Consider the following 22,104-nt stretch of genomic DNA (forward strand, 5'->3'; position numbering starts at 1 on the left):
ATATAGTGAAGCCATTTTTGAAGAAGCATTACTATTTCAAAGTGAAGGAATAATAATTAACGGAAGATCTATTAACAACACAAGATATGCAGATGACACCGTGATTATGGCAGGCTCTGGTCAACAACTCCAATTACTACTAAACAAAACAGTTTCCGTGAATAATATGGACTAAAGATGACCATATAACAAACATATAAAATAAACCAAATACATCAAACCAAAATAAACCAAATACATCAAACCAAAATAAACCAAACAGACCAAATACATGATAATATCTAAGAATAAAACAAACATACAAACAAGCATACATTTGGGAAATGTGCCGATATAAAGGGTGTTACGGTTTTTTTTTTGTTTAACCTCCACAATTCATTTATATGTGTTGGACTGAAAGATATTTAAATGCTTTAAAACCCCTGGTTACGCCTATGGTAGATATTTTAAAACAGATGCTTCGTTCGCAACAGGTTGTGTTCTGTTGATTTGATTTAGGAATGTCTGAGAACATAGAACAGTGTGTGTCTTTTTCTGGCTCACGGTCTTTGTGTAGGTTCTTGTCTCGTAACTGAGTCAATCTTGGTGTACTTCGATGTTCGTTTGGGGATCGAATGACATTGAGGTAAGACGGATGACATTCGGTCTGTCCATCTTGGTTTTTGGTCTTGACGACAGTGCTCGGTGTGTTGGCTAATTCTGTTTCCATCGGTTAGAAAATACGGTCCAAGTTTGTGAAAAAATTAGCGTCTGGAAGAGTTTTGCCAGTGACGGATTTGGGGCCGTATATTTTGTAGTGCCGGTGGAAATTTTAATCAGTTACGAGCATAACCTCAACAACCTTCTCTGTTGGCCGCATAACAACCTCAGGTAAATAACTTTAAAGCTATATTAGGCTTATAGCCTCTATTATTTCTTCTGTCTCGTACAGTCCCTGCTGACAGTGTATTTTCTCTCCTGGGTAGGCCAACTTCCTGGGGACACATTTGGGGGACCAGTGGCTGTCCAAGCACCAGTATCCAGTATCAGTAACCAGCGCCAGTAATCAGCACCAGTAGCCAGTCCTAGTAACCGACACCTACAAGTACCAGAGTAAGCAAGGACAGAGAAAGTCAGTACCCTTAATATATCTTTCTTTTATACATACCATATTTTTTTATACTCCATACTGTGTCTGTACCTACCATCTCTGTACAGATCTAGGTCCTCCCTCTACCCTCATTTGTACACCTGGATATAGCTATAACCAAGTATTTACAGGGTGTATATTAAACTGTACTTTGTTAATTCCACGGGTAGACCTACAGAAGTAGGTATTTGACACTATTGTTTGTTTTTTTACCAAGAGGAGTGATTCAAATTTACCGCGCCGTAATGCTTGTTTCTAATTGGTCCAACGGCAGGCGAGTTTACTCCACTAAATTATGACATTGACATTTCTGAAATTGACACTATTATTTAAAATTCAAAAATTATATCGAGTTTTTGTGTTTTTGCGTTATTCCTATAATTTTTTGATTTTTCGTCTGCATTTATATAAAAAAGTTCTTTTTAGAACTATTTAGCGTCATATTAGTGTCATTACGATAAAAATATGGATTCAATGCCGAGTACTAGTGGTAATGGCCCTTCTCCACCTAAAAAACGCGGAGTGAATTTGGGTAGACATTTATCATCAAATGAAAAACAATTCATTATAAATATGTACAAACAAATAAAAATTGATGATCCTGGAATGAAAATAACAGCCATGGTAGCAAAAATAAAGCAGGGAACAGGTAAGTTTTTCAGAATACCGATTGTTAAAATCAAAGACTTACTAAGTAATGTTCTAATTTTAGGTGTTGCGAATTCAACGATTTACAGAACCATTAAGGAATATAAGCAAACTGGAACTGTAAGATGTCCTTAAAATATTGGCGGTAGACCTGCTGTACTTTCAAGATATGATGAAAAAGTTAAAATATCTGTACGACAGATAGTACACAGCTTCTTTTTCAAGAACGAAATGCCCACTTTAAATAAAATTTTAAGTGAAGTTAACAACCGCCCAGATCTTCCAAACATGTGTCGTTCAACATTATATAAATTCTTGAAGTAAATAAATTTTAAGTAAGTAAATATGGGTTAGCCACAATTAATAGTAAATAATAAGTGCAACCCAAAAAATATTCATATTATGTCTGAGTTAGGCAATCAATTAGATTATATTTTTTCCTATGTTGTAGACGCTCTAAATGCAAATTGTTTCATTTGAAAGCTGTATAATTATTTAAACAATCTTTATTTAATTAAATAGTCTTTATTTCATCAAGGAAATAAAAACACAGATGACATAATATATTCTTCGGAAGCGAAATCAGAGCCGCTAAAACCGATCAGTCCCCGCCTGGTAAAAAAATCAACAAAAATTTTTAATTTGTTTATACAAAGATTGTCTAAAGAATTAGACAACATTCAAATAAGAATATTTGTATTTATAACGTTAATAAGGTACACATGTGGTAAGTTTTTCTAAAAAACATTCTACAACATAGGAAAAAATGTGGTTTTATTGTTATAAATAAATTAATTTATTATAACAAAACTAAAGCATATTTTGGATTTAATTATGCACTATTTAGGTGGCTCTACTCGAGTTACCTCAAATTAAAAAAAAATGAAGAAAATTGCTCGATTGGAAGTCGAGAAAATGCATTTTTTTATATATACCGATTTTGAACTTTGAAATTCACCTTTCTTCAACCTACATTTTTTTGTATTTTTATACCAAATAATCGCGGAATATCAATTGTTTTTATTATAATAATATACCTATTTTATGAGTGTTTTAAACATGAAAATTTGTATGGAGAAAGATAAAGGTAAGGTCAAAATATACATTTTATTATCTTGTAGGTACTTGAAGAGAAGTCGAAGAAGTCATCTTATCGAACGTGATGATATCATAAGATGGAGACGTCGTTACCTAACTTCTATAAAAGAATACAGAAGTCAAGGTAAACCAATTTATTACCTTGACGAAACATGGGTAAATGACGGTCACACCAAAGAGAAAGTGTGGGTAGACAGCGATATAAAAAACCGTAGACAGGCTTTTATTGAGGGTTGTCTACTGGTTTGAGAAATCCATCAGGAAAAGGAAAACGCCTCATAGTTTTACATATTGGATCAGAGTTAGGTTTTGTTAATGAAGCACTTTTACTTTTTGAGGGAAGAAAGACAGAAGATTACCATGAAGAAATGAATGCATCTGTTTTCGAAAATTGGTTTAGTAATATCCTGAAAAAATTACCAAAAAACGCTGTTATTGTAATGGATAATGCAGCATACCACACCCGAAAATTAGAAAAATTTCCGACATCATCAAAAAAGAAAGATATGCAGGAATGGTTAAAAATAAAAAATATTCCTTTCAATTTGGAGATGGTTAGGTCAGAATTATTACATCTGATACGATTAAATAAAAATGAGTATAATATGTATGTAACTGATGAGATGGCTAAAAAAAATGGTCAAATTGTATTGCGGTTGCCTACATATCATTGTGAGTTGAATCCCATTGAGAAAATTTGGGCTCAAGTGAAAAATGAAGTGGCATTAAAAAACACAACATATAAACTGAAAGAAGTAAAAAATCTTCTGTTACAAGCTCTGGACAATGTAACTCCAACACATTGGCAAAATTGTGTTAAGCACATCCTGAAAGTAGAGGAAAAAATGTGTAAACTAGATGGTGTCATGGATGGTGTCATAGAACCACTAATAATTTCAATTGGCAATGATGACAGTGACACCAGTTCCTCAGAAGATGAATAATTGTATGTTCAATACAATTTATTCATCTTTTCAGGAACTTCGCTTCAATGTAATTTTGATTTATTTGAATTTTAACCACAATTTAAGTTTAAAGTTAAATTTATTTGAGATTTAAATTTTTAAAAACAAATCACATGGTATGATTTTTTTGATGGATATTCTTAAGTTGATTTTATGTTTTCGAATGAACTATCTTTCAATAAAGTCGTCCCAGGAACGCAACTCATAGATAAGTATTGGCAACATCGTTTATTTAAAGTTATTTACTTTAAAATGGATAATATAATGTCTGAATTGAGGCCATGAGAGCCAGAGTGGCCTAACTGATATTTACATTACTTTACATAAACAAAGAAAACGATCAGAAGCTGACAATGTTCGATTGTTTTAGTAATTGTATGTTGACCAAGAATCATTATTGGTCAACATACAATTACTAAAACAGTCGAACATTGTTAGTTTCTTATCATTTTCTTTGAATGTAAATATCAGTTAGGCCACTCTGGCTCTCATGGCCTCAATTGTTAATATAAATGAGTCAGATAAAATTAAATTAGAAGTTTTTTTTACCAAGCACCAAAAACAAAATGTTTTGCATTTTGATAACGACTTGCGAAGTGGAAATCGAACGTATCGAAATCAAAAATAAATTTAATTGCAAACTAAAATTGTGGCTTTATTCCCACCTAAAATAGTAAATTGCATCAGATGCCACAAAAAAAATACTCTCTATCTCTGCTGGACATTAACTCTCTCCCTCCAATTCTGCACTTCTATACCTACCATCCAAATCTGCACTTTTATACCTACCATCCAAATCTGCTTATTACTTTGAACCACATCTTTCATGATATTTCTGGTCTGATTTTCCATATTATTTGTTATTCTTTTTCCACTCCTAACTCCACTAAAAATTCCCTGCAGTACTTTCGTTTTCTAGATGTCTATTTTCATTTCATCTTTCTTATTCATTGTCCAAGTGTAACAAGCATACAATGCCACTGGTCAAATAACTTTCATTATCCCATTGCTCTGCTTCCTTTTAGTAGTATCTTTTCTATTTATTTTTCCTCTTCCCCTTTATCAATTATTGTCACTCCCAAATATTTGAATTTGCTATATTCTGTTCTCCTTTGTTTATGATCATCCTTTGAAGTTTTGTTGTTTGGTGCAATGACAATTGGTTTCTAATAAGCATTCATCAACTACGAAATCTAAGTTCCATAACTTTCCTTCCTCCTTTTTTGCATGCTCTATAATGTACATAGTTTCCAATTTTCTGCAGTGGCTTTCGATAAAGCTTCCTGTAAAATTCTTCTCACATCAACTAAGTTGTATGCATTGTTGTTTCTGGCTACGTCACCCTTTACTTGTGCCCATATTAACTCTTTAGGTTAGTTAAGTTGACAATTATATGAGGGTAAACGAAGTACAGTTATTCCACCATCTTTAGCTTTTTCATCGATTACATATTTTTATACTTTTGTTTGTGTTGTTGAACGCTATTCATGAGTTCTTTTTTAACCATCGTATTATCAAATGTCATCTCTTTTCATTTTAACTAATTAAGTATCTAATGCCTACATAAATCCAAAGTTGGTAGTTTTTCAATTAAACGAGAATGGTTACTAGCATTATCCATTACTATGACAGAATTTTGTGGTATGTTACTAACCATCTGAAAGAAATATTCTTGAAATAGCTCTATTTCCTCGTGATAATCTTCGGTGGATCTTGTAGTAAATTTTAATAAACCACCATTTATAAATCCTCTTTCAGATCCAATATGAATAATTATTGGTCTACCTTTTCCAATAGGTGGGTTCAAACCAAACGAATATCCTTCCATAAAATCCTGTCACGAATTGGTAATATTGTTATCAGCCCAATATTTTGAAACAGTTGTATTGTAATGTAATAGTTGTATTCTTGTGTACTTTTATGCAGGTACCTCAGCGTTGATTAAATTTTATTCTGAGATGAGTACTATCATTATTTTATTACTTATTTTGTTTTTATATATATCCTAAAATACTTAATATGTATCAGACCAAATTTTGTAGCTACCATTACTTAACACTTGCAAATATCTAAATTGACGAGGGGTAATATTACTTTTCGAAATTGATGTAAAAGTAATTTTATTACTTCACCTTTCAAATTCCTAAACAGCTTCACTTTTTTTATTTGTTAAGAGGACTATGTCATCTGCATAAATAGTATATTATGTATTGCTGTTTACATGTGTAATTAATTTTATATTGCTTTGTCAAATAAACACTTATTTAAAAGGAGAAAAACTCGTACTCATTTATTTTAACATCAAATATAAAAAATACATGTTGAGAAGTAAACTAAAAAAGAAACTACATATATCCCACATTATACAAGGATTCAATAATGTATTCTCAGAATAAATAAACAAATTCTAGTTGAATATAGATAGAAGAGAAAGACAGATTACTATATAAATTCAAAACATATATAGTGAAAGTACAATAATAGACTAGCAGTAGACAAGTAGTGTTACTTGGCGAAAATAACAGAAATTGTTGCCAACAGGGGATCATTTTCTCTCTACTTCACAAGTACCGGGTGGTCCAATAAGCCGATCTCTCGGCTATATATCAGACACTATTCATGTTATAACTTTAGGAGAAAAAATTTCCTAGTAAAAGTGGCCAAGTGAAATCGCTGGAAATAACTTTCAAGTTTCTGGGTTAACCGCTAGGGGGCGTAACCTGTGAAGAAAAATTCGAAAACCAGTTTTTTGTGAAATATGCCCAATTATACCAAGTGTTAAATAAGTAAACTAGAAAGAGGCCTAAATCTGCACAAAGTTGTTCAAGTACTTTTTTTTATTTTTTTCAAATAAAGGGTGGGGGTGAGTGGGAAAGTATTTGTGGATAAATACCTATAACTTTGGTTTGGATCAACCGATTTTAACGAAATTAGTGTCATTAGAAATGAGTGTGGATGAATTAATTTACATCTACTATAAAACAATTGCATTTAGTTTTAATTGTCATAGGTAGAGGGTACTTTCGAATAGAAGAAATTAGAATTTGTTTTTCTTCAAAATGTTTAATGGAAACACCTATTTATTGTAAATTATAATGGAACTGGATTAAATTCGTAACAAAATGGCGCAAACCGCATGTTGATAACTTTTGTCGAACTCGAGATATGAATAAAAACGCATAAACATAAGTATGATATTGACTCACCCTGTATTATAAATTAAATTAAAAAATAAGTCAGTAGGTACTTTCAAATTGTTTTATAGCAGAAGAATCTTAAGGTTGATACCTATTTTGACCATTGTTATTTCATACGATTAAACATAGTTTTTTCGAAACTAAGTAGGCTACAATTAATTTGACGGGGAGGAGTTCATATTGTTTATTTATTGACAGCAGTCAAAACATTGTTAAGAAGTGTTATATTATAATTCGAATTGAAGATTGCACTTTTTTCAATACATATTAATATTGGTAATATTCGTAATTAATTATCAGTACTAATAATTCGTGATGAGTATATCAAATGCAGAATTGTATGATATGATTGGAGTTTATTTCGAATGTCATCAAAATGCCGCTATTGCCTCACGTATATATTCTGTAAGATATCCTGACAGGAGACATTATGGCAAACAAGTATTTGAAAAAAAGGCAAGAAAATTAAGAGAAACTGGTAGTTTGCATCGTCCTTGTTTTAAACGACGTAGTAGAGGTATGACCGAAGATAATTCAATCAATGTTCTTGCTTTAATTCAACAGAATCCACATATAAGTAGTCGGCAAATCTCTATAGAATTAAATATACCCAAAACTATTGTACTAAGGATTTTAAAACATCACAGGGCCTCGATTTTTGACCCTTCGCTTCGTTATCGAACGTATTCGCTTCGTATCTGTTTAGTATACGTAGCGCATACGTTCGATAACGAAGCGAAGTGTCAAAAATCGAGGCCCAGGTTGGTTTTTCATATTATAAAGTGAACGTTTAGGTCAGAAACTTGGAATTCCCTTTAAACTTTAGGTTCAACTGTTATTTTAATATCCCGATAAAAACGACAGCACGGCGCTTTTACCCTTTTATCCGTCTCTTAAAAATACTTATGCACGATTTATCTTGTGAAACAATTGTGGATTTTTCAAGATTTTTTGAGTTTTAGTAAATATAGTGGTTTCTTTTTCACCAATACTTATTGTTCTGTTTTTTAGACTGCATCCTTATCATGTAGTTCTCTACCAAGCTTTATATGAGAGAGATTTTGATGCAAGGCTGGATTACTGCAATTGGATGTTAGGTCTACTAAAAGAACAACCGCATATCATGTCAAAGATTTTGTGGACAGACGAGGCTACGTTTAATAGTGCGGGTGGTGTTAATCTGCATAATATGCATTATTGGACTGACGAAAATCCGCACTGGATACAAGAGGTGCAGCTTCAAGGTAGATGGAGTCTTAATGTTTGGTGTGGTATAGTTGATGGAAAGATCGTAGGTCCATATTTCTTTGATAGAACTTTAAATGGCCAAACATATTCGGATTTTCTGGAAAATCAGTTGCCTGTTTTATTGGAACATATTTCCTTACAAACAAAAAGATATAATATTACATACAACATGACGTGTCCTGCGCACTTTTGCAGACGAGTTCGAGATTATTTGTATGCAAGTTATCCAAATAAATGGATTGGAAGGGGAAGTATATTTTCATGGCCAGCTAGATCTCCAGACTTAACATGTCTGGATTTTTATCTGTGGGGAAGATTGAAGGACTAGTGTACCAAACTCGACCAACCAGACGAGACGACATGAAACAGCGCATTATAAACGCAATAAATAGTATATCAACAGCTGAGATTTAAACAGCTGTTATGTCTACGCGCGAAAGATTACATCTTTGTGTAAACAACGATGGAAAACAATTTGAACATTTAATTGGACAATAGGTTTTAATGATAGAGATATTTGTATGATATTTCTTTCACATATTTAATTTTAAGTTATAATAAAGGGTGCGTCAATACTATACTTACTTATGTTTATGCGTTTTTATTCATATCTCGAGTTCGACAAAAGCTATCAACATGCGGTTTGCGCCATTTTGTTACGAATTTAATCCAGTTCCAGTGTAATTTACAATAAATAGATGTTTCCATTAAACATTTTGAAGAAAAACTAATTTTAATTTTTCTTTATTTATCCAGAAATACTTCCCCACTCTCCCCCACCCTTTATTTGAAAAAATAAAAAAAGTACTTGAACAACTTTGTGCAGAATTTAGACCTCTTTCTAGTTTACTTATTTCACAATTGTATAATTGGGCAGATTTCACAAAAAGCTGGTTTTCAAATTTTTCTTCACAGGTTACGCCCCCTAGCGGTTAACCCAGAAACTTAAAATTTATTTCCAGCGATTTATCTTGGCCACTTTTACTACGGAATTTTTTCTCCTAAAGTTTTAACATGAATAGTTTCTGATTTATAGCCGAGAGATCGGCTTATTGGACCACCCGGTACAAGTTAACAAATAAATCCGATAGTATGTTTGAAATGGATTTTCTTCAAAATAAAGTTTTAAATAAAAAACTTCCCAGCCACGGCTCATGAGATTGGGTAATTGTTAATCTAGATGTAACAGGGGTTTCTTTAGCGAAATTACATGTGGACAATCTACTAATTTGACTGTTTTTTTGTGTTTTTTTCTTTTCTCTTATTGTTTATGAATCAACATACAGAGTGCAAATACATAATTGTACAAAATTTGGGGTGCACCTATTTTGGGATACGGAGATTCCATATTTGATATTTGCAATGTTGCCAGAGTTGCCGTTTTTCTATATTATTATATTAGTAACATTGGTTTTTCAAATCCATCACCCAGTATATTCAGTCATTATTGGAATATCCTATTCAATACGAGTTCAACCATATGTAACACTTATGATTTTATGTATTCATAGATAAAACAGTGCAAAATACCTATGCAGATTTTAATAAATTTAAATATTTAAGTGTAGAATGCTATGATTTTGACATTTGTTCACCATTTACATTATTAACTAAAACTGACAGTAGTTGTGTTTTGAAAAGTTGTGCAAGATAAATTGCTTCTCTAAAATGGCTCTTAACGAAAATGAACGAATTACTATTCTAATGATGAGAGGGTACGGTGACAGAAAAATATCTTATTGTGAAGTAGCCAAATTGTTCAATGATACTTTCCCAAACCGTTCTCCTATTCATAAGGCGACGGTACAAAAAACTGTAAAGCGATTTGAGGAATCTGGAGAAGTAAAAGATAGATACCGATCAGGTAGACCGAAAAGAGTTATAAATGACAACAAAGCTTTAGAGATAATGCAAAGTTTTGTTGAAGATCCACATACATCCTCACGCAGGGTTGCACAACTGTAACGGTCCCAATTTAGCGTCGTATAAATATATCAGGTCCAATCCTGTAGTGACGAATAAATTAGGCGTATGGTATTGCGTGATTCTTTTCCCACATTACGATATATTTTCCGTTTGCCCAGAAGTAGAGCATTTGTTTATCTCCGGTGAGTTATCAAAAGTATTTAATGTTTTTTTGAGACTGAATTCTGTTCACTAGAGCCGAATGTTTACATAAATAAATTCCATAGTAGCGATAAAATTCTCAAGTGTCTTTGAATTCTAAAGATTAGTCGTTAGAGCTGAGCTAGCTTTTTGGCGAGAACCGAAAAAACTGCTTACGTAAAATGAGTATTTTCTGATTGGTTTACAACTCTTAGTGGGATGTTCTTAGGAACATACCCTGGCTTTTATTGGATAAACTATCTGATGATTGCTAGAATGGGAGGTAAATTATGTGTTTCAGAGAAGGAATCTTATCTAAAATTGGGACGAGAACGAGGAGTCAAGATCTAGCTACGAGAGTGTAGAGTCACGGACCGATTTGGTCTAGTGAGTTATCAGATGGAGTGATCTCCTATTCAGTATGTTTTCTTGGTGAGAAAACAAACGTTGTTTATAGTGAATACCACGATAGTATGTTTTGTGTCTAGTTGTCTAGTGTATTAGAAGGAATACCTTCGTTGTGTTGTTCTTAAGAAGAAATTAATACAAGTTCGCGGAGCGAGTTTCTCCAACTTTATAATAAGATAAAAACTCATTTTTTTAAAACAAAATTTTATTATGTTCAAATGAACAGTGTTTACGTCGTTCCAATGTGGAATCTTCAATAACAACCAATAATTAGCAGTTACCTTTTTGCTAAAATAAAGAAAAACTTTGGAATTTTATTCTCATATTATAAAATGTGAAATAGTACTCTAGTTCAAACAATTGGAAAGTGTTAAGTGAAAAGTGTTGGGCAAGAACAGTTCCAGTTGAGCTAAACCAGATCTATGTTAGCTCTAATCATCAATGCAGTCCAGGTCACCAGGTACTCATAATAAACTGTTTATTCTTTCTTTCGAACAATCATACTCACGAAGGACTTAATTTTGCTAAATCATTTCAATTAATTTGTACTTTAATTTTTTTAATAAACGACTACTATGTTATGTCTTTTATTAGTATTTTTTGCACACTTCATCTCTTATTCTTATTGTTGGAGAGGAGTACAGACAAATTTACCACCGCAATGGTAAGTACCAACCTACATCAGATGGAACGACATTACAAGTAACTTTCTTTAATTTTGGATAAGCACATTGCAGTATTCTTATTTTGATTTATTAATGGCGCCCAATATCTTTTAATTATAAATGTTATTTTAAAAACCCACCCCTTTAATCTGTGAGACCGTAGCTTACCGGGGCATCCCGAAAAGTAGCACAAAAGAACATCACGCCTATGACCTACATAACTACACTGTTTGAATATATTTTTTTATTTAACGCTACTTAATATTTTACACAAATGGCGTTATGGCAAATACTTTTTTGTTTATTTAATTTAACGTGTCTAGGCTGGCTACACAAATGTCTCCCATTCGTGGGGTCACACAAGTACATGATGAAGTCGTTCTTCAGTCTTACGTGTATTACGTAAGAATAAATTTAAACCATACAAAATTAGCATATTGCAAGAATTAACTGAAGATGACTTCGATCGTAGATTACAGTTTACTGAGGTAATGATGGATAAAATTTAAAATGATGAAAATTTCGTTAACAGAATATGTTTTTCCGATGAAGCAATCTTTACACTGTGTGGAAGTGTAAATCGACAGAATTTAAGGTACTGGAACGACGTAAATCCACACTGGATGCGTGAAAACCATACTCAAAGACCACAAAAATTAAATGTATGGTCAGGTATAGTAGGTACTCAGTTAATTGGACCATTTTTTATCGAAGGAAATTTAACGTCAGATAGTTACGAAATGTTACTTAGAAATGAAATTGTACCTACACTGAGAAACTTGTTTGGGGCCAATTTTAATCAGATATGGTTTCAGCAAGATGGAGCTCCAGCTCATTTTGGTGTAAATGTTCGGCGTTATTTAGATGAGATATTTCCCGGACGATGGATTGGTAGACGAGGTAGAATTGAATGGCCTCCACGTTCACCTGATTTCAATCCTAAAGATTATTTTTATTGGGGATACTTGAAAAATTCAGTTTAGAAAACTAAACCAGCAAGTCTTGCAGAGCTAAGGCAACGAATTATCGATGAATCTCGAATAATTTCTAGACAATCATAGAGAAATGTGGTAGGCGCATTCTACTGTCAACTCACAAATGGGGCACATTTTGAACACTTGATAAAGTAACCATTATGTTAAAAAATGTTGTAATCTGTCAATTGTTACGTTTTAATGTAGTTGAAAATAGTTAGTATTAAAAAATTTATTGAGACAATTAGGCGTTGCCAGACTTCTGTTTTATGTATTTAAGGCCTTCCAGACAACATAAAATTAGAAATGTTACATATGGTATTGAATAGAAGATTCCAATAGTGACTGAATATACAGGGTGATGAATTTGAAAAACAAAAGTTACTAATAATATAAGAAAAACAACAAATCTGGCAACATTGCAAATATCAAATATGGAATCTCCGTATCCCAAAATAGGTATACCTCAAATTTTGTACAATTATGACCAGCAACTTTACGAGAGAATTTGCCATTTTCAGGCTTTTGGGCCACTCTGTATGGTTGTGACATGATTTTAAGTAGGTTATATTTATTTTTAAGTAGGTTAAATATTTTATTATTCCATTTTTAACTACTTTTATTTGCGTAATTTTTATTACTTTTGACAGTTGTAAATATCAAATATTTCTATATGTTCTAATTTACCTATTTTTGTATGTTCTATTTCAGTATTTTATGTGTGATTGTAAAAAAAGGTTTTACCGTTTAATAAATAAATTCAGCACTCAGGTATTTACATCTCCATGTGGAGTGTTAAAAAATAAAAAAGAAGTCCTTATTAAAAATCTCACAACCATAATGCCTTCAAATAGATTACAATTTTGGCAAAACCTTGAGGAAGATAAGGATTAATAAGATAATTTCTTTGTATACTTATTTAATTTTTTGCTTTTGTATTAAATTTTGTTTGTTAGGGTTTATTCGGTCTAATAAATGTGGTTTTTTTATTAAATATATGTAGATTTAATAAATACCGTTTAATAAATAAATTCAGCACTCAGGTATTTACATCTCCATGTGGAGTGTTAAAAAATAAAAAAGAAGTCCTTATTAAAAATGTCACAACCATAATGCCTTCAAATAGATTACAATTTTGGCAAAACCTTGAGGAAGATAAGGATTAATAAGATAATTTCTTTGTATATTTAATTTTTTGCTTTTGTATTAAATTTTGTTTGTTAGGGTTTATTCGGTCTAATAAATGTGGTTTTTTATTAAATATATGTAGATTTAATAAATTATTCAAAAACTTATTTTGTTGTGTAATTATATTTTCTACAGGGTGTCCCGGAAAATAGTGCGTTCCTTCAAGGTATGTCAAAAAAGTCTGATAAATTTTTTTAAGTTAATGCATTTGATTAATGTCCACAGAAAATCAAATACAGCCGGCAACGCTGCGTTCCTTCTTCTGTGTTAAAATAATTTTACTGTAACTCAACTATCATGAATCATCGACCATAGGCATAATATGTATTGATAAAATACTGATAACAGTGATAGAAAAACAGCATAATATTCGTGTTTATTAAATATCTAATAAATAAGGTTTGTATAGTGTTTTAATTTACATGAAAAATTTATGATTATAAATAATCCCAGCCCACAAATTCATACATTTGGCAATCATGAAAGTTAAACACACCATTCGTAAAATAAACTTTATCTGCACACAACACTTTACACAGAAATTCGGGTTCTCTGAAGATTTTGTTTTTCTACGAGATAAATAGCCTTGCTGTAAATCTTGCACTAAACGTAATTAACCTATCATGATACTCGCGATCGAAATCATGACAATATCACAACAATACGATGTGCCTATTCTGGGGTTACAGGTGATTATGACACGACTGTTTGTGTTTACAATTATTGTATATCTTTATCTTCACTGTGTCAAAATAAATAAAACTGCCGTGTTGCCAAATGTAAATTTTAGTAAAAGACAATATTTTATTTTTTGGGGCAACAGATGACTTTAAAAAAAAATTATAAGAAAGTTTTCTTTTAAATGGTGCATTCTACCCACACCTTTAAGGAACGCACTATTTTCCGGGACACCCTGTATAACATTATGCTAAGAAAAAACACTGCATATACATCTGTATCTTGAAAGAATAAAGGCCAATCTCCAAAAATTGCGGTTTTTAGCTTATGGTACTGTCACGGTCCCAGGCGGCCCTGTCAACGGCAGAACTTTCTGGCGACCAACTGTCTGAGGGCGAGAGGAAACTTGTTTACGATCTAGAAGGCCAACGAATACACCTTTTTTATTGCTCTGTAAATAATACTTACCTTTCGATTTTTCTGGAAATCAGTAGATTAATTTTATAACTATATAAAGAGACATTTTTGGAATTAGGTTTAGTCATAAATTTGTAGCCGTCGCGAAGTAAATTGTAAATAAATTATAATAAAGCCGTGGTTATTTTGTAACGTATAAAATTAGTGTAGTATTTTCTAATAAATTAATTAATGTTAAGTGTTTATCGTAGTTTGTAAAATAAAAGGTATAAATTCATTGTTTTTCATTTGTTTAGTTGTAAGTTACTGAAAATAAATGAAGTCAACTAAAATTAAACTTAGTGCCTAAAAAAACATAAATAATAAAATAGTAAAGTCAACCGCGTAAACAGACAGTTTTATAACAGTACCAATATTCATGTCTTTTTTCATACTTTCAGTAGTAAAGGGGCCAATCTCCTAAAATTGATAATTTAAAAAATAAACATCTGTTTTAACGGCCAATGTGCCAAGTAGCTGAATTTTATAAAGGCCAATGTGTCACTTTGGTCGTTTCAATACGCAGGATAAGCTAAGCCAATGTGGAGATTGACCCTTCTACTTGTTTCACGCACGCGGTCGCATAACCTTACTTTTATGGAAGTCGGTTGCTTCTGTTGTGTGTTCTATTTTGTGTTTCCAGTTTATAATAATTGCGTTAAATATGTATTCAGACATGACTCGGATGATACTTGAAATGACAAAGAACCAAAGTATGTCAACAAATAACATCTGCAAAATTTATTAAATTACAGAATCAAACCTAAGTGCAATTGTTGTGAAAGGTATTAACCCAAGTGATGCGACGTTTTCGTCAGATGAAGAGTTAGCATCCTTAAGGCCCCTTGAAGGTGTAAGTATTATTTAGTTTACCACAGGCTAATAAGGTTGTTACAACTCTGTAACATATCGTTAAATTCACGGCTCTCTTATTCACTTAAGATTTTGACAATTCTCACTTGACATATAATTAAAATAGTTATTTATGAAACAGTTCGTGAAGTATGCTTTTTGCGAACGCAAGCGATGTTTAGAGCACGAGCGACAACGGAGCGAGTGCAATACATCGCGTAAGTTCGCAAAAAGTACTTCAAGCACAGTTTCGTACAATATTTTATCTACGATAAACAAATAAAAAAACTGTAACTCTTCGTCTTTGGAATTCATTTCTATTCTACAATTTTTAGAACTTTGACATTTAAAACTCATAACTACTTTCAAACCACAAAACTGTCAAAAATTTTGTTGTAAGTCATTGTAAGACAACGCGTTAAGTTAAGAATATTTGATTATATGAAAGTGTGCCAAAACCCCATTGAAAGCGTGCGAAAAGTAAATCCCATTTAAAATACATTGTTACTTCACGCACACTTTAAATCCTTCACGCTCTGCTATCTATAATGACAGTTTTCACAAACTAAAAGCTTATACATAATATGACATAGTGTAGACAAAATAATTTTTGATGCATAGCAAATTAGTCTATTAAATTTAGTTATTTTAGTATTTCAGTAAAAACGTAGTAAAACGTAGAGCAGCGGTGCTCAAAGAGTCGATCGCGATCGACCGGTCGATCGCCAAAGTTTTTGAAGTCGATCGCGATTCACGGAAAAAATAAAATTTAATTACATTTGTATTTAATACAAATGGCAAAGACGGGAAATGCGCTGACTCACTATACGTGTATGAGCGAAATAAAATATGCGATCTCCTCACCCAAAAGTTGCAATAATGCCGATTCGGCATATCAGCATTCACAGATAACTTAAACTGGTAGTGTGCTGTATCGGCATTGTGTGGCTGTTAGTCAATCATTAGTCATTCATTACCAAAGTATTTTAAAAACCAGTCAAAGATTTTATTATACGTTAATATTTGAAACTCGATATGAGTGCGGCGAAAAAGAGTAAAACATATCATTTTAATAATGCCTGGGAAGAAGAATTCCTGTTTACCATGGTGAAAGATGTGTGTTTGTCTTGTTTGTCGATCTTCCGTTGCTCTTCCCAAACGCGGAAACTTAGAACAGCATTATAAAACTTTGCACAAAAACTATGAAAATGATTTTCCGCAAAACAGTTTGTTTAGAAAACGGAAAGTGGAAGACTTGAAAAGTAGTTTGAAGGCGGAACAATCAATGTTCACTAGACCTGTTAAACAATCAGTAGCTGCAACGATTGCGTCATTCAAAATTTCTTATATACTGGCACAACATAAAAAACCGTTTGAAGATGAAGAGGTAGTGAAAGAAGCATTCACTTCACGAATAATAAAAGTAATAAACTATACATTAATATTCTTAAAAAACACTTACTACGAAACCAAAATGTAATTATTATATTCTTAAATAATACAAATTATTACAAAATAATTATTTAAATGATTGCTTGTTTTAAAAATACATTACAAGAAAGTAAAAATTTTTATAATTATTATTAAAGTTTAAAAAATAAAATAACTCAATATGTAATTATTATTTGGTAGTTAAAAAATGATTTTAAGTAAAATGATTTAAAAGATAAAAAGAAACACACATAATTTTCAGGGTCAACTCCTAATTGCCTGAAAATTTGGATTTAGATTCTACCCATCCCCCACTTCAAAGTTGAATTTGTGCCGTTGATTGCTTTTACTTGGAGGGTGAAAAAATATACGTTTAAAATAAGTCCGGAAACAGATCTGACTAACTTTAAGCAACTTTTGTTCTATAGAGTTTTTTTAACTTAGGTACTAGGTTAATTCAGTAGTAGGTACTAGAGTCACTTGCGACTAAAAATGTTTACTTTTCAATAAAAAAAAAACACGTTTTTCGGCGGTTTTTCGCAAATACTTAAAAAGTAAGTATTTTATCGAAAAAATATTCTTAGAAAAAATGTAGCATATAAAAAAAAACGAAAAAATGGTATATTCTTAGTCTATAGAACCAGTAAAAGTAAATTTGTAGCTCATAAAAAAGACGATCTTATCCTTCAAATTCCAAATCAAATATTTTAACGTGATACATAGTACCAAAAAATGAAGCTCTTTTCGGGGAAAACCCATTAAAATTTTTTTAAAGTGTTTACAAAAAGGTTTGTTATATTTGTGCGATCTTTGATGTTAGGATCTCAAATAGGGGCTGATTCTTTGTTTTCTAAAGGAGCTCTGACACCGGTTCCATAAAAAACTCAAACATGAGCAAAAAAGGAATAGAATAATTAAATGAGGCGCAAAGAGGTCCACTTACCAATTCAATCCCTGCATTTGGTCTTCAAGAGGGCCCTCAGCTGCATTTAACACTGCACCAAGTCCATACACGAAAAAAGCCTTACCAGCTAGGCTTTTACACCGGCAAACGAGCGAGCCGTTGGTTGAGTTTTTTATGGAACCGGTGTCAGAGCTCCTTTAGAAAACAAAGAATCAGCCCCTATTTGAGATCCTAACATCAAAGATCGCACATTTTGGTCACTTCGAACGTGGATATTGTTTTTTTGAGGTGTTTTGATAGTCGGTTTTTTAAAGAATTTAAACTTTATTGCTTTTATAATTAATTGTTCAATTATTGTTGGGGTGGCTTGTTTTTCCTCGCTTGTATACAATATTGCTTGTTAACAATTAATTTTGAATAATATAATAAAATTTGCATTTTGAAATAACGCCCAAAAAAACATTGCGTACAGTTTTTGCTTCTTTTCTTGTGTAGCAGGTAATGTCAATTGGTTGACCTTGAATGAATTTACAGGTATTCAATAGGTACGTAGAATTTTGTAAGTTTCGAATTTTAAAATCAGTTTGCGGCCGCTTGATAAAAATTCTTGTTTTTTGATAAATTATTAAATTTAATTGTTTAGGTCATTAGACTTGTAAAATATTAGCTATTTGAATTTATTTATAGTTAAAATTGCGTTCTCTTTATGCCAGTGGCAGCTTGACCAGGGGATCGTTGATTATTTGTATTTTTAATTTTACCGTTGATTACGTTAAATAAATTTTTATTCTTTTTCTCCACAATGGCTGACAAATTGAAAAAATATACCTTTCAAAGGAGAATGGCAATGAACGATTTAGAAACGTTATTGCGTTTATCCCATTCTTCTCTTACAGAGGTTCATAAGCAGTCGCTTTTTCGTGTTCGGTACTCAGAGTTAGACGATGTTTTGGAGAGTTTTAATAAAAATCATCAAAACATCGTTACAAATCTTTTGAACTCTGAACCTACGGATGCTCAATTAGATTCTGAGGACATTATTCGTTCCCAATTTTTAAATGATTATTATCAGATCAAGGCTAATTTCGCGGATCTCTTTGAAAATGATGATAATAGTCAAAAAAATGAGCAAAATATCGCCGCTTCGAATGCAGTACAACCTCCTAGTAATGTTCGCTTGCCGCAGTTAGAATTAGTTAAATTTTCCGGTGAGTTTACGTCAGCAATTACTTTTTTTGACTTGTTCGATGCGCTTGTGCACCGTAGACCTAACGTTGATGATACGGAAAAATTAACGTATTTGATTCAAAGTTTAGAAGGGCCTCCTTTAAGGTTAGCTAAATCCTTGCCTTTAGCTAGAGAAAATTATGTTAGGATTTATGATAAATTAAAAAATAGGTATTTAAATAAACGTTTGCGTGCAATGGCACATTGGTGCAAAATTGAAGAAGCTCCCGCAACTATGTTTAAGAATTCTGATAGTTATAGTAATTTAATTGATACCTTTTCGGAAAATTTATCAGCCTTAGAAAATTTGGGTTATAAAATTTCGGATTTTGTGTTAGCTTACAAAATTCTCACCAAGCTTGACGTGGAGACTCACCAACGTTTTGAATTATTACATGGGTCTAGTGAAATGCCTACTTTTATTCAATTATCTGATTTCCTAGAAAGTCAATGCATTTCGTTTGACTCATCTTTGTTGTCGCCTTGTTCTCCCAAGGATTCTAATAGAAAAAATAAATCGCCTTCTAAACACAATGCAAATAAAAATGGTTCTAAAGTCAATAATCGCTATAGTTTTTTTTTCGAAGCCTAATGCGACGACTTGTTTGTTATGTTCTGCCGATCACCATTTAAAAGATTGTTCTTTATTTTTAAATAAATCTCCTTATGAACGGTACAACGCTTGTAAAAGAATGCGTCTTTGTTTTAAATGTTTAGAAAAACACGATTCTCGTAGTTGTAGTGTCACCTCTCGTTGTGGTCATTGTAATTCATCCCACCATAGTCTTTTACATTTTAAAAAGTCTGAAAGTGCCACTCACGGCGCTACTTCTGTTGCTGCCGCTCCGACTACTGCTTCTTCTGATGCTCAGGTTAATACTGGAACATTGAGCTCACATGCTGCATCATTAGGTAGTGTTACCTCAAAAAACTCGAGCGTTTTGTTAGCTACTGCTGTGGTAGAAATTATGGATGGTTGTGGATTGTATCAACCTGTTCGAGCTTTAATTGATGGGGGCAGCATGACCTCTTTTGTATCTCAGTCTTGTATTCGTCAGTTAGGTATTAGACATTCTTCTGCTACCTTATCGGTACAAGGTATTAGTGCTATAAAAAGTACAGTGGTTGGTCGAGTTGATCTTCAGATAAAACCTGTGGATAGAGTGGATCCTATTTTTAATTGTGAGGCGTTTGTGTTGCCAAAAATTTGTGAGGACCTACCCGTTGTCAGTTTGGATGTTGGGCATTGGTCTTATATTGCTAATTTAAAGTTGGCAGATCCTCGGTTTCATCTATCTGGTAAGGTGGACTTATTGCTTGGAGCTGATATCGTTTCTCAGTTATTATTAGAAGGTAAAGTTCAAACTCCTAGAGGTATGCCTGCTGCTCTTAATACCGTTTTTGGCTATGTCCTTATGGGTCCCTGTAGTTCGGTTGCTATGACATCTGCCACCTCGTTGTTTTGTCACGTGGATCAAATGGTTTCGTTGGAGGAGTCTGTAAAGCAGTTTTGGAGTTTAGAAACTGTTCCTGAAGTAGAATGTTCAGCTCCTGAAGATATTCTTTGTGAGAAAAATTTTGTTGAGAATGTTTGTCGAGACGGCTCTGGTCGTTATACCGTTGCTCTACCTTTCAGGGAATTATCTCCTGTTTTTCTAGGAATGTTTGAGTTAGCTGTAAATCGTTTTCTTTCCTTAGAAAAAAGGCTTTTGAAAAATCCTAGTGTTTATCAGGAATATTGTACCTTTATGAAAGATTATTTGGATTTGCATCATATGGAGCTTGTGTCAGAAACTTCTCGTCCATTATCTTGTTACTATATTCCTCACCATGCTGCATTAAAACCTGATAGTTTGACTACCAAGTTGCGAGTTGTATTTAACGCTTCTGCTCGAATTGGAAATCAGAATTCTCTTAATCAGTGCTTGTTTACTGGAAAGAAACTACAAGATATTTTAACTATTTTATTGGGTTTTCGACTTCATAAATATGTCTTATCCACGGATATTAAGCAGATGTATAGGCAGATACGAGTTGATAAAAGTCATTGTGATTATCAGAGGATTGTTTTTAGATTCTCTCCTGATGAAGAGTTACAGGAATTTCGGCTATTAACAGTAACTTATGGTGTATCGTCTGCTCCTTTTCTTGCTTTAAGGACTTTGTTGCAGCTGAGTGAAGATGAAGGTAGAGAGTTTCCCCTTGCCGCTGAAGTTTTGCGTACGAGTACTTATGTTGACGATATAGTGTGTGGTGGTGATACCTTAGAAATTGCGCTAGATCTTCGGAATGAGTTGATATCCTTGTTATCTCGAGGTCAGTTTGAATTGCGTAAGTGGTCGAGCAATGATATGCGATTATTAGAAGGTCTACCGGAGTCGCATATTGGTAAGAAACCTATTTCCTTTGATGATAATAGTTGTTCGTCACCTCTAAAAATCCTTGGACTTGTATGGAATGCACAGTTGGATTGTTTTTCTTTTGAAGTGACAGCTCTGGACAAATCTTGTACTAAGAGAAGTATGTTGTCTGAATTGGCCCGAGTGTTTGATCCTGTAAGGTTTCTAGCTCCCATGACTTTGTTCACGAAGCACCTTATCCAACGTTTATGGTTGTCCGGAATCGACTGGGATGACTCTCCTCCAGACTCAATTTGTAAAGTTTGGAACCAGTATAAGGAACAACTGTTATCCCTTGCACAGCTTGAAATACCTACGTGCATGTTCGTGTCCAGGTATATTTGTTGTGAGGTACATGGGTTTTGTGACAGTAGTGAAAAGGGTTATGCCGCTGTTATTTATTTGCGTTTTGTTCTACCAGATGGTCAGGTTTGTGTCTTTTTTGTTTGCGCGAAGTCAAAAGTGGCTCCCATAAGAACTGTAAGCATTCCACGTTTGGAGCTGTCCACTGCAGTTCTACTATCTAAACTC

General features: G+C 32.9%; 1 protein-coding gene and 1 pseudogene across 1 annotated transcript; both read left to right on the plus strand.

Annotated features, from left to right (window-relative positions):
• The first annotated feature begins 1,549 nt into the window (after positions 1-1,549).
• LOC126891199 (uncharacterized) lies at positions 1,550-3,819 on the plus strand (annotated as a pseudogene).
• A 14,930-nt stretch (positions 3,820-18,749) lies between these two features.
• On the plus strand, positions 18,750-19,766 carry LOC126891200 (uncharacterized). Its single transcript, XM_050660382.1, has one exon. The coding sequence runs from the start codon at positions 18,750-18,752 to the stop codon at positions 19,764-19,766; it is 1,017 nt and encodes a 338-aa protein (XP_050516339.1).
• Positions 19,767-22,104: the final 2,338 nt, after the last annotated feature.

The sequence above is a fragment of the Diabrotica virgifera genome, chromosome 9 (genome assembly GCF_917563875.1).
Source record: "Diabrotica virgifera virgifera chromosome 9, PGI_DIABVI_V3a".
NCBI classification, from domain to species: domain Eukaryota; kingdom Metazoa; phylum Arthropoda; class Insecta; order Coleoptera; family Chrysomelidae; genus Diabrotica; species Diabrotica virgifera.

What these genes read in the sequence shown, in the direction of transcription:
- LOC126891200 (XM_050660382.1), top strand. Translation starts at nt 18,750, where the DNA reads ATGGCTGACAAATTGAAAAAATATACCTTTCAAAGGAGAATGGCAATG.